Raw genomic sequence first — 14,513 nt, 5'->3', positions numbered from 1 at the left:
TGAGCAGAAAATATACATAAATTTAAAAAAAACAGTGCTTTGGAGAAAGAATGGGTGAGTAGGGCAATTAGATTGCTCTTTGTAAGAACAGGTGGCAACTAGACGAACTGAATGGCCTCCTCGGTATTATGCTAGACAATACATATTTACACAAATAGAATGCTCACACCATAATTTTGTGAATTTAAACGAATGTCATTTCAGTTCAACTGTGAAGGTTCCAAAACACATGAGTAACAGGCAGATAAGAAAATTGGCTTAAAAAGCTTTCCAAAGCAATTTCTCATGACCCTCGAATGTGGCCATAGCATCAAATTGTGTACACATTGTTAACTGTAGTGGCTAAAACGGACATGAAAAGTTTTGGGCACAAAATAATCTGATCATTGCGATAAAATAGCAACCACATCAGAAGGCGCAGCTTTGGAGATTGAAGCCAAAAGTGCAATCAGGCTGCTGGAATGGAAATGAAGCATTTGACACTCACGATATTCGATGCCCAAGATGATATCTCTAAAGTAAAAATGTGCTTGTTCCTCCGAGAATAGGTTATCCGTCGGTACCTCCATCACAGGTCTAAACAGTCAACAGACATCAGATAAAGAATGGGAAAGTTAGGTCAGCAATAACAGCAAGTGCTAGAAAACAGCTGGATTAATAATAATTCCAGACTTACCCTTTGCTCATGAGTTCAAATACTGAAACATAATAAGAAAATGTATAAATCATACAGAAATTTGACGTTTGTAGCAATGTAATTTGGATTAACAAAAGGAACAAGCTTAAGATATTAATAATTCTAATTTTAACTTCTATATCATTTAACCTAATCCACTTCTACTGATATTTCAATTTTCCCTTTACGAGTTTAAACACTTTCCTCATCTCTTTTCTTGTTTTCTCCTGCCTCCCACTAAATTTGAATGTGCAGGCACATTATAAAACCTTTAGGTTTTTACTGGCTAAACATCAGCTCCACATCCTGTTGAGCTGTGATATTGCTAATAAAAATGTTAAGAATTAAACACATATGCAAGTCACAAAAGCATAGACAAGATTTGAACAACACAACCAGATGATATCAAGTGGATTAACCAGTTTTGAACATATAAACAGGTAACACTTTAGGAGCACAAAAAACAGATGCAGGAAGAGTTGGTTCAACCTTTCAAACATGCTTTAACTTTCAACAAGATTAAGGTTGATCATGTACCTCAACACCACTTTTACATAAATTTTCAATATCCCTTGATTTCTTTAATATCTAGAAGCATATCGATCCATGTCATTCAATGACTGCACCTCCACAACACCCTGGGATAGAGAATTCCGAAGAGTTACTACTCTCTGTGTGAAGACATTCCTCTTTATCTCAGTCCTAAATGGCCTACCTCTCACACTGCGATTGTGTCACCTTGTTCAAGACCCCACAGCCAGGGAAAACAACTTTCCTGTATCTGCCCTATCAAACCCTCTAAGAATTTTGTATGCCTCAATGAGACCATCTCTCATTCTTCTAAACTCTAAAGAGCATTGGTCTAGTCATTTCTGTCTCTCCACATAGGAAATTCCTGCAATCCTAGGGATTAGTCTGGAGATCTTTCGTTGTACTTTCTTAATGGTAAATACATGCTTCCTTAGTAAGGGAACCAAAGCTATTCCTGATACTCCCAGTGTGGACTTACCAAAGTTCAATGCAAGTGGAGTAGGCGTTATTTTTCTCCTGCAGTCAAATGCTTTTGCAATGAATGTCAATTGTCTTCTAAATTCCTGGTCTAAAGCACATTATGGTCATTCTTTCCCTGAGGTTCATTTACTATTGTGTTACTAATTATCCCATTATCACTGCACAATACTAGATCTAATATAGCCTGTTCTCTGGTTGATTTCTTGATATACTGTTCTAGAAAAACATCTCATATACATTCAAGCAATTCATCCTTCTCTGCATTGCTGCAGATTACATTTACCAGTCTACATGCAGTTGGAAGTCTCCTGTGATTATTATACTCCAATAGAAACACAGAAAACAATAGCAGTAGGCCCTGTGGCCCTCTAAGCCTGCTTCACCATTCATTATGAGCATTTGTAATCATGCAATTCAATAGTCTGTTCCTGCATTTCCCCATATCCTTTGCCCCAAGTGTTTCATCCAACACCTTCTTGAAATCACACCATGTTTTGGCATCGATTGCTTTCTATGGTAACAGATTTCTGGGTGCAGCAATTTCTCCTTATCTCAGTTTTAATTGATTTACTCCATAACCTTGGACTGTGACCTCCCACTCCCAGTTCAGACCCCCCTGCCTTTAGGAACATCTAACCTGTCTAGTACTATTTGAATTTTATAGGTTTTCCCTTTCAATCTTCTGAGCTCCAGTGAATATAATACCAACTAATTCAACCTCTCCTCATACATCAAACCCACCATCCGAGGAATCAGTCTGATAAACTTTCACTGTACTTCCTCAATAGCAAGAATATCTTCCCTCAGTTAGGGAGATCAAAACTGCACACAATATTCCTGATGTGATCTCTAAAGGCCAACATTCCATTTGCTTTCTTTAGCACCTGCACAATAAGTTATAGCAACTGGTGTAAGTGGACATTGCTCTCTCTCAATTTATAGCCATTCAAATAATAACCTGCCTTCTTATTTTTACTATCAAAGTGGACACTCTCACATTCATCCACATTGGACTGCATCAGCTATGCATTTGCCCACCCACTCAGCGTATCCAAATCACACTGAAGCATCTCTGCATCCTCCTCACAGCTCACCTTCCCACCCAACTTTGTGTCATTTACCAATTTGGAGCTATTACAATTGGTTCCCTTATCTAAATAATTAAATTATATTGTGAACAGCTGGCATCCTAACATTGATCCCTGCTGCACCCACTAGTCACTGCCTTCCATTCAGACTAAGACCCATTTATTCCTACCTAAGGGTTTTTCAGATCTTCTTCCACGAATATGGGTACAAAATAGTTGTTTAGCTTCTGTGACACTTCCTTACCCCCCTGTATAAACTGACCAGTCTCTACCTGTAACAGTTCACATTTGTCTTTGCTGATCTTTCCTTTTTTGCATATATATAAAAGCTTTTATAATTCATTTTATGATACTTGCTAGGTTACTTTCAGATTCTATTTTCTCTTTTTGGTTCTCATTTAATGAGTGCCAAATTGCTTGCAAATCTTCCGGCTTATTACTTTTTTGATAACTTTTTAAATATCTTCCTTTGATCTAATACAATCATTCACCTGCACATCTGCCAACATAGTGTACTGTATCCACTGTACCCAGTGTGGCATCCTCTACATTGGGGAAACCAAGCGTAGGCTTGGGGACCGCTTTGCAGAACACTTCCGCTCAGTTCGCAACAAACAACTGCACCTCCCAGTCACGAACCATTTTAACTCCCCGTCCCATTTCTCAGATGACATGTCCACCATGGGCCTCCTGCAGTGACACAATGATGCCACCCAAAGGTTGCAGGAACAGCAACTCATATTCTGCTTGGGAACCCTGCAGCACAATGGTATCAAAGTGGACTTCACAAGCTTCAAAATCTCCCCTTCCTCCACTGCATCCCAAAACGAGCCCAGCTCGTCCCCTCCCACCACTGCATCATGAAACCAGCCCAGCTTGTCCCCGCCTCCCTAACCTGTTCTTCCTCTCACCCATCCCCTCCTCCCAACTTAAGCCGCACCTCCATTTCCCACCTACCGACCTCATCCCGCATCCTTGACCTGTCCGTCCTTCCTGGACTGACCTATCCCCTCCCCACCTATACTCTCCTCTCTACCTATCTTCTTCTCAATCATCTTTGGTCCGCCTCCCCCTCTCTCCCCATTTATTTCAGAACGCTCTCCCCATCCCCCTCTCTGATAAATGGTCTAGGCCCAAAATGTCAGCTTTTGTACTCCTGAGATGCTGCTTGGCCTGCTGTGTTCATCCAGCTTCACACTTTGTTATCATTAGCTATTCCTGTTGGGTTTTGTGTGTCGAAAATAACATAAATTTGTTGTAAAAAGTGGATTAATTCTTTAAATGCTAGCTATTGCCCATCATACCTTTTAATAGTTTCCAAATCAACCACAACAAATTTGCCCCTCATAACTTCATAGTATCCTTTGTTGATTTAAGCTCCTATTTTGAGATTGAATCTTCATGTCTTTAAAACTTTAATATAAAATTTTATATTGTATTCTGGTCCCACTTCCCAAGTGGCTCCATTACAATTGTTATTAATTAGCCTTTCAAATTGCACAGTAGAAAATCCAAATTTCCTGTTCGCTAGTTGGTTCCTCAACATACTGTTCTTTAAAAATCATTTAAAAACCAATGTATGCATTCCATGATTTTATCCTCCACAGCACTAGTGATAATTAGGTTTACTCCTGTCCGTGTACATTCTAGTTTCCTCTGAATTCCAATTTCCTGCTTGCTACCATGCCCTATTTTACCACAACCACTTGGTGGCCAAAAACAACACCTACCATGTTTGCTAATGCTTGCCATTTTCACTCCTTAGTCAACTGAAGATCCTTTCATTATTGTACAGATCTCATCCTTTATTAACAGTGCTACTCCTTTCCTCCCCCCCCCACCCCATCCTCCCTAAATGTCGAATACCCTTGAACATTCAATTCCCAGCTTGCTCATCTATAAAAATGATTAGATAATATGTTTACTTCCATTTATGAGATCAAAGCATCTAATCTGGCATAAATACTGTGCATTCAGATAAAGTTCCTTTAATTCTATGTTGTTTTATTGCTTTCACAACCTCTAGCCTAACTTACTAGTGCACTTTTACATTGGGACACCCTGTCCCTTCCTGCCGCAGTCAGATGATCAATTCCCTTAATGCTACCTTCTTTTCTTATACTCTCTCTTTAAATTAATGTATTCAGAGACATTTTTATACACCTCTGCAGTAGGTTGGATTTGAACCCAAGTCTCCTGATGCAGAGGTAGGGGCATTATTGCTTTACATAAGAACCTTTCTCGATTCAATTTTTTTATATTTAATTTATTTTTCAACCAGTGTGTTCAGGTATGTTTACACACCTCTGGAGCAGGCAGGACTTGAACTTGGACCTACCGATCCATGGGTAAGGACACCAGCTCCTTGTCACAAGAACCCTTCTTTCTTCAATTTATCACGTTACCCCTCACTTGAGCCCTCATCTTCACAATTTAGTTTATAGTAATAAGCATTTAAACATTGAACAGAATTAAAAGTATGGAACATGATATCGAGCACAAAACACATTAAATACTGAGCATGTTTGCAAGTAATAAACAAATAACCATAATCAGCTCAGAAACAATTTGCAAACCTGTGAACAAACTCATGTGACAATTTTAAAAAGGTTAATGTATTTGTTTAAACTATCAGATAGGAGAGCCTGGTGCATACAAGTTCATTCTCTCACTTAGTAAGAAGCTCAGTATTTGTTAAAAGGGCTTATTACCTGTTTATTACTTCAAAATATTTCCTCACTGAGCCTTTAAGTGAATACAATAACTTTGCGAAAGGATTGCTTGAGCGATGAAGGGTTATAATATTACTAGTATTTAGGAAATTGGACGATGAAGTAGACTAAATAGGTTTTCATGAAAGTAAGTTTGTGGCGAATATACAAACCGTTCGTTAAAAAAAATCCTATAGGTACGTGAAGAAAAAAAGACTAAAGACGACAAATATAGATCCCTTAGAATCAGAAACAGAGAAAATGTAATGGCAGATCAACTAAATAAAAGGTTTGGCTCTGTCTTCACAAAGGAGGATATAAATAACATTCCAAAAATGTCAGAGAATACAGGGCACGGTGAGAGGGGAGAAGTGAAGGAAATCAGTATTAGTAGAGAAATGGTATTATGGAAATTGACGGGGTATAAGGCTGATAGACCTGCTGGGCCCGAAGATCTACATCCCGGATTATTTAATAAAGTAGCCCTCGAAATAGGAGATGCACTGGTGGTGATCTTTTAAGATTCTATAGACTCTGGAACAGTTCCTATGGACTGGAAGGTAGCTTATGAGATCCCATTATTTTAAAAAGGTGGTACAGAGAAAATGGAATTGTCAACCAGCTAGCTTGACATCAGTGGTACGGAAAATGCTGGAGTTTGTTACAAAAGATTTAATAGCAGAGCATTTGAAAAACGGTGATAGGATTGGAAACAGTCAGCATGGATTTAGGGAAGGACACTCATGCTTAACAAATCTACTGAAATCTTTTGAGAATATAACTATTTGAATGCGTTGATACGTGGAGTCAGTGGATGTGTTTTTCTTGAAACTTTCAGAAGTTTTCAATAAGGTATTATGTAAGAGATAAGTGTGTAAAATTAAAGCACATGGGATTGGGGGTACTGCCATGGATAAAGAACTATCTGGCAGACAGGAAGCAAAGACTAGGGATAAATGGGACTTCCCCCAAGTAACAGGCAATGCCTAGTGGTGTACCAAGTGATCAGTGCTTAGTCGCAGCTACTCACAATATATATTAATAGTTTAGACATGGGAATTAAATGTAATCTTTTCAAGTTTGCAGACAACACAAACCGTGAGCTGTGAGGAGGATGTAGAGATGCTTCGGTGTAATTTGGACAAGTTGAGTGAATGGGCAAATGCATGGCAGGTGCTGTATAATGTGGATAATTGTGACGTTATCCACTTTGGTAGCAAAAACAGGAAGGCAGATTATTATCTGAATGGGGAAAGGGGGAGGTGCAAGAAGATATAAATGTTCTTGTGCACCGAATTCTGAAAGTTAGCTTGCAGGTGCAGCAAGTGGTGAAGAAGGCAAATAGTGTGTTGGCCGTCATAGCAATATGACCTAAGTACAGGAGAAGACATGTTTTGTTGAGACCACACCTGGATTAATGTGTACTCCTTATCTCTGGTCTCCTTATCTGAGGAAGGATGTTCTGGTTATGGAGGGAGTAGAATGAAGATTTGTCAGACTGATTTCTGGGATTGCAAAACTGATGTTTGAAAAAAGACTGGATCAGTTTGTACAACAGTCATTGAAATTTCGAAGAATGAGGAAGAAATCTCATACAAATCTACCAACATTTAACAGGACCAGACAGGGTAAATATAAGAAGACGTTCCCAGTGATCAGGGAATCCCAAACCAAGGGTCACAATCTAAGGATATGGATTTACCATGTAGGCTGAGATGAAAAGAAATTTTTTTCACCCAGGGAAGGATGAATCTGTGGAATTTTCTGCTATAAAATGTGGTTGAGGCCAAAATATTGAACATTTTCAAGCAGGAGTAATATTAGTTCTGAGGGCTGAAGGAGTCAAAGAATGTGGGGAGAAAGCCGGAAGAGAGTATTGTGCTGGATGATCAACCATGTTTGTAATAAATGGCAGTGCAGGCTCAAAAGGCCAAATAACCTAATCCTGCACCTACTTTCTACATTTGTTGTTGGTTTTTAATTCTGTGCAGGTAGCTTCTTTTTGAGGGTCAGAATTCACTTTTTTTGGCACTGAGTCAAAATAGCTTTTCCAAGAAATCATACGAATTAATTTAAATGATTAGACAAACTATCTGGTGAAACAACTGCTGAAGTGTTTACTGAGTTGAGCTTTTATGAGTTATGCCAAGAAAGGTCTGTGGCAAGTCAGTTCAGAAGATCAGTCCAAACTAGTAAAAGGCTAGATTCATTCTAGCAGTCTCCAGACTACCAGAACTGTTAAGGAGTCTCATGCTGTCCATATAGACAGAGCTGGAAAACCCTTGAGTGTTTCTTAAAACTTGAAAAGAAAATAAAACAAATCAGTGAGTTGGCCTGTGGCTGCGTACTTGGGGAGAGACAGTGATAGACAGAATTACATCGGGGGAATATACAGAAGGTCAAAGAAAGGAAACAACTGTCAATTGAGTGAAGAATTAAAGAGTGAAGTTAGGATAGAAACTTCAATGAGGTTGAATATCAGTAAGGGATATTGCTGAGTAACAGCACTTTCTTCTTGCTAATTATAATAAGAACTTTCCAAATTGTCTTTTAAGAAATAGCTTTGTCTTTTCTTTTTTGTGTAATAATCTTATGTTCATTTGTTAAAAAGTACACTGGCAACCTTTTGCAAGGTTGAACTCGAACTATTGGCAAAATAACAGAAATGACTACTGAGGTACAGGAGCTGAAAATACAGCTAGGAAGACAGTGCCGTATTGGTAATGTCACTGAACTATTAATCTATAAACTCAGCCTAGTGCACTGGGGAGTTGCAGTTGCCAAAACAAAGGAAATCATCGCCAGAATCCGAGAGGGAATCATAGACAGAAACCACGTTAAAATGAGATACATATAAGTCATGATGATATAACTGATAACATGACCCTAATATCAGTAACAGAGAAGGTATCAGTCCGGAATAAGCAGAGGCTTTTTCTTCATCTTTAGCCACTGGTGAAGTCCCAGAAGACTGGAGGGTGGCCAATGTTGTTCTAATATTTAAAAAATGTAGCAGAGGCAAGCCAGGGAACTACAGGCCACTGAGCCGAACATCAGCAATAGGCAAGTTATTGGAGAAGATACTGAGGCACAGGATCAACCAACATTTGGATAGTCAAGGTCTGATTAGGAATAATCAGTATGGACTTCTTGAAAGAGAAGTCATATCTGACATAACATCTAGAGTTTTAGAAGAGGTAACCAAGAGGATAAATGAGGGTAGGGCAGTAGATGTTATCTACATGGACTTAAGTAAGGCCTTTGACAAGGTCCAGCACAGCAGGATAGTAATGAAGATTAGGTTGCATGGGATCCAGGAAGCACTAGTGAATTGGATTCAAAATTGCCTCGAAGGTAGTAAGCAAAGGGTGGTGGTTGAAGGTTGGTTCTTGGATTGGAGACCTGTAACTAGTGGTATGCCACAGGGGTCGGTGATGAGACTTTTGTTATTTGTTATTTACATAAACGATCCAGATGTGAATGTACATGGCATGGTTAGTAAGTTTGCAGATCATACAAATTAGGAGGTATCACTGATTGCGAGAAAAGTTATAAAAAATTACAGAGGGATCTTGATCAGATGGGAAAGTGGGCTGCAGATTAGCAAATGCAATTCAATACAGATAAGTGTGAGGTGTTGCACTTAGGAAAGTCAAACCAAGGTCTTGAGGAGTGTTGTGGAACAAAGAGAGTACAAGCACAGATGTTCATTGAAAGTGGCGTCACAGGTAGACAGGATAGCCAAGGAGGTACAAAAAAAAACTGCTGGAGAGGTTCATCAGGTCTGGTAGCATCTGTGAAGGAGAAAACAGAGACAGAGTTGATATTTCGGGTTCCGTGACCCTTCCCCAGCTTAGCCTGAGGAAGGGTCACTGGACCCGAAACGTTAACTCTGTTTTTTTTCCATCACAGGTGCTGCCAGACCTGCTGAGCCTCTCCAGCAATTTTGTTTTTGTTCCTCATTTACAGCATCCGCAGTTCTTTCAGCTTTTATTTCGTGAATAATGTATTTAGCATGCTGACCTTCATTGGCTGAGGCACTGAGTATAGAAGTTGGGGCGTTACGTTACAATTGTATAAGTCATTGGTGAGGCACGACTTGGAGTATTGTGTACAGTTTTGGTCACCCTGTTATAGGAAAGACATAGTTAAACTGGCAAGTGTACAAAAAAAATGTTGTTTTCTTTGTTCATTCATGGGACGAGGGTGTTGCTGGCTAGGCAGCATTTATTGCCCTTCCCTAATCACCCAGAGGGCAGTTAAGAGTCAACCATATTGCTGTGGGTCTGGAGTCACATGTAGGACAGACCAGGTAAACATGGTAGTTTCCTTCCCTAAAGGACATTCCAACAATGGATTTATAGTCATCATTAGATTCTTAATTCTAGATATTTATTGAACTCAAATTTCACTGTCTGCCTTGGCGGGATTTAAACCCAGGTCCCAGAACATTGTCTGGGTTTCTGGATTATCAGTCCAGTGATAATACCACTAGGCCATTGCCTCCCCTTTACAAGGATGGTGCCAGGACTAGTAGGCCTGAGTTATCAGGAGTGGTTAGCCAGTATAGGTCTTTATTCCTCAGAATGTAGGAGAATGAGGGGTGACCTTATTGAGGTATGTAAAATCATGAGGGGCATAGACAGGATGAATATATATCGTCTTTTTCCCAAGGGATGGGGAATTGAAAACTAGAGAGCATAGGTTTAAGGTGAGAGAGGAAAGATTTAAGAAGGACCTGAGGGGCAACTTCTTCATACCGAGAATGGTGCTTATGTGGAATGCTAGAGAAAGTAATTACAGCAGGCATAATAGCAATATTGAAAAAAAACATTTGGATAGGTACATGGATAGGAAAGGCTTAGAGGGATATGGGCCAAAAGCCAACAACTGGAGCTAGCCGAGTGGGCACCATGGTCAGCATGGACAAGTTTGGCGTGAACAGCTGTATTATATGCTATGACCCTATGTGAATAGAGATCTTAAACACTACACTAGAGAGCTGCATTTGATAAGCTTTTATCTACAGACAGAAAAAAGGGACTGCTACAGTACACAAGGAGTTATAGACCTTTACTTATCAACAAGGAGCAAACAGCTTTAGGGGCAGTGTTTACTAAGCGAGAGTATCAAGGGATGGACCCCACAGAATTTCAGCAATGTTATTTATTTAATTAGATTGTCTTAGACATTTAATATTTTTCAGAATGTACACCACTATCTGGTACAACACATCATTAGTTTAGTGTGGGGAAATGTCAAGTCTAATCAGCACGATTTGATCACATACCCATGTGTAGGTGGTCTTCAGTGGGGTCATCTAGAACCTGAAATATAAAGAGCCAGAAAAAAATCACATGAATAAACAAAGACACTTGGATTTATATAGCACCTTCAACAACCTCAGGATTGCAGTCGGTACAGGTTACAATTACAGTCAGTGATGTTGCTGTGAAAGACAGCCACTTTTGTAATGCCAGAAACCCAGTAAAGTGTACACAGCAAGTTCCCATGAACAGCAAAATAATATTCCAGTTACAGATGTTAATTGAGGGATAAATATTGTTGGAATACACTGACAGAACACTACCTTTCTTGAAAGGGTGCCATGGGATCTTTTATTCCCACCTGAAAAGGCAAATCTGGCCTTGAATTAAGGTATCATCTTAACAAAGGTCTGGGTGTATTTGGGTCTATTCATTACAAAGAAATGTGTCTAAGATTCCCCACACAAGCAAATGTATCAGGAGCCACAGCATAATGCAAAAACAAGCAGAAAATTACTAGAAGCAGTCAGGCTGTTCTCTGCGTGGGCGGCCCTATCATCTTTGTGCAGAAAGGAGTGATTATGGTGTTGGAAAACCTTCTCAGTGAGGTTAAAAACATGAATTTGCAGGTTAGATGTGTAAGTGAAACTTACATTAGTGATGCCCTGTGAAGCTAGCATCCACTTTCCAAATACCTATCATTACAAATGTGCACAAAAGCTTTAATTATTTTTCAACATTTTCTCTCATGAATTCAAAGATGTATATTTGCTGGGGTGAGCAGATTTTCAAAACTGTAAACTAGGACCCATTGAAAAGCCCTAGGAAGGCAGAGTTCTGTGACAATTGATATCTCCAAGATCAATTGGCATGAATCTGATAGATGAGCAGTTTAAGAAGAGAGGTCATTTGATGATATCTCCTGGAATATATGCAGCCACAGTCGGCAACTCTATTCTATAGATCATTTAAAAGGTGTCATCAGAAATGAAGTCATTAGCTTTAAGAAGGTGGATACATCTCCCTTGGAAATGTCAAGAAGGAATGGGGAAAGGAAGACAGGTTCATTGTGCATGATGTCATAGGTGCTTACAGAATCAGGGATGGAATTTCATATTAATTTTCACCCCCCAAGTCTAGTTTATGTTTGACCAGAAAGGGAAAGGCAAACAACTTCTGGAAAATTGTTGAAGCATTAATGGAAGACTGGGATTGTGCTGGTGAAAGCAGGATGTCTGGTTACTCAAATATTAGTTCAATGATTGCTGGCCGCAAAACATTCTCGATCAGGCTGAGGCAGCCTAATATTCTTTGCAAGAGCTGAACTAAAGCAGAGTTATTTCCTGGTGAGTTTATCTCACTATCTAGTTGCCAATAGCAAAGCTAACATGAACCATAAGCTTGAGAGATTAAATAATATGATTACTGTAGTGTTGGTGAAAAAAATAGGGTAAATTAGACAATTACCTGCTGGAAACAATTTAAAAGGAACAAAGGGTAGGGGAGGGGAGATACACTTCAACATGGGTCTAAGGTAAGAGAATTGGGCAGTCATATTATTTATGAGGGAGTGAGGAAAGAGTACTTCAAAATTATCTGATTGTAACTCTCCAGATGTCCAGGTAGTTCATGCAGTTATCAAATGTACTTAGCTGGCCATTTTATAAAAGAATACCAATTTACTTATTTGACAAATTATTGAGACTGTTATTTAGATCAACCTGGTCAACTCCTTATTCAGTTCTGCCAGTTGCTGAGTTCAATTTGAAAATAAAACATAGCTATGATTTGTCGTTCCCAGGCTGGTGACTGAGTAACTCACCTCTACCAGCTTGACAATATTGGGGTGGTCCAGTTTCTTCAGTATGGCTATTTCCTGGTAGACCCGCTCCAGAGGCGCAGGGGCTTTTGACTGTTCGGCAGATGTGGGCTTCGATCCCCGAGGAGGAGGACGACCTGGAACCCAAGTAAAGTGGTAAGGCATCATCTCAAAATGAAAGCAGAAGTCTCAATGATCATCCTTCAATCCAGGGTTCCTTTAATTTAGTCCAGGATTGGTTAACGCTTGTGTAATGCAATGAGACCACTTTGAAAGCTATGAATATATGGAATAACAGGGTATATTTTGCAAAGCCAAGCTCTGAGCACATTCTGACTTGGCAGGGATGGAAAGGTTATCAAGCCTGAAAGGCTAAGTTTCAGCAATTAACCTATTTAACTGTATTAATTGGCGTGACACTGGCACATAACTCCTATTCAGGCCATTTCCAACATTTGTAGAATTGTACCCTCACGTTACTGTTATCAGTGGTGTTTGTCGAAGGGTAAATGGTGATCAGGATGCTTGAGGAACTCGACTGCTCAGATTAGAGCAATCCATCTTAAAAGTTTTGACTCCTTAGCCAAAAGATAGTGACAATTCTATTTCAGCATGAGAATATGTCTTTAGGTCTCTTTGAGTGGGGCTAGAACCCATGCTCAAGCGGAATGTAACTGAACTAAGTGCAATTGAAGAGAATTACACACATGAGCAGTAAAGTAATAAAGTCCTGACAATGCGTGCATAATTTTCTGTTGTTAAGTACATTTATATAAATGAATCGGATGAGAATTTAGGAGACATAGTTAGTAAGTTTGCAGATGACACCAAAATTGGTGGTATAGTTGACAGTGAAGGGGGTTGTTGTGGTTGGTTGGCTCACTGAGCTGGTTCATTCGCAATCCATTGTGAAAGGAAAACCGGAAGTGAGGTAATCCAGCTCACACCAGAGTTTAAACAACAGGCAGGAAAACACAGCAGCGTTTCGTCGGAGGCTGCACTGACGATGTTACCCAGCAGGGTTATGAAACATCTGCAGAACAATGAGCCAGCTCAACAAGCCAACCAACTACAACATCCACAACCTGAAATACAAATCTACTCTCAAAAACCTTAGTGAAGGAGATTATGTAAGATTATAATGGGATCTTGATCCGTCAGACTAATGGACTGAGGAGTGGCAGATGAAGTTTAATTTGATAAATGCGAGGTGTTGCATTTTCGTAAAACAAACAAGGCCAGGACTTATACAATTAACGATAGGGCCCTGGGTAGTGTTGTAGAACAGAGAGGCCTAAGGGTTTGGGTATGTAATTCTTCGAAATTTACATCACATGTAGACAGGGTCGTTAAGAAGGTGTTGAGCAAGCTTGCCTTCATTGGTTCACAGCTTTGAGTAAAGGAGTTGGGGAGTCATTGTTGAGGATGTACAGGATGTTGGCGAGGCCTCTTCTTGAGTACCATGTATGGTTCTGGTCGTCCTGCTATAGGAAGGATATTATTAAATTGGAGAGGGCTCAGAAGAGATTTACCAGGATCTTGCAGGGAATGCAAGGTTTGAATTATAAGAACTGGATGGATAAACTGGGATTATTTTCGCTGCAGCATAGGAAGTTGAGGGGTACAGTTATAGAGGATTATAAAATTATGAGGGGCATAGATAAGGTGAATAGCAAGGATCTTTTCCATAGGGTGGGAGAGTTCAAAACTCGGGGGTGTATTTTTAAGGTGACAGCAGAAAGATTTAAAAAGGATGACAGATAATGTTTTTATGCAAAGAGTATTTCATATGTGGAATGAACTCCCTGAGGAAGTGTTGGATGCAGGTATAGTTCAAACATATAAAAGACATTTGGATATGTACATGAATAGGATAGGTTTGGAGGAATATGGGCTAAATACAGGAAAGTGGGACTAGTTTGATTTGGGAACATGATGGGT

The 14,513-nt window shown here is 39.6% G+C and overlaps 1 protein-coding gene across 10 annotated transcripts in view; it reads right to left on the bottom strand.

The window, feature by feature from the left end:
* Positions 1–14,513, bottom strand: part of camkk1a (calcium/calmodulin-dependent protein kinase kinase 1, alpha a) — a 302,104-nt gene that overhangs the window by 55,605 nt on the left and 231,986 nt on the right. For all 10 annotated transcript variants that reach the window (XM_059655225.1, XM_059655220.1, XM_048557282.2 and 7 more), the window contains 4 exons: positions 12,576–12,709; positions 10,777–10,813; positions 677–698; positions 488–576 (listed from right to left, as the gene is read on the bottom strand). In XM_059655225.1, the coding sequence (XP_059511208.1) occupies positions 488–576; positions 677–698; positions 10,777–10,813; positions 12,576–12,709 (282 nt within the window). The remainder of the gene's footprint in view (positions 1–487; positions 577–676; positions 699–10,776; positions 10,814–12,575; positions 12,710–14,513) is intronic.

Source organism: Stegostoma tigrinum, chromosome 27, assembly GCF_030684315.1.
Source record: "Stegostoma tigrinum isolate sSteTig4 chromosome 27, sSteTig4.hap1, whole genome shotgun sequence".
Taxonomy (NCBI): Eukaryota; Metazoa; Chordata; class Chondrichthyes; order Orectolobiformes; family Stegostomatidae; genus Stegostoma; species Stegostoma tigrinum.
This window is presented reverse-complemented; position numbering and strand designations above follow the sequence as displayed.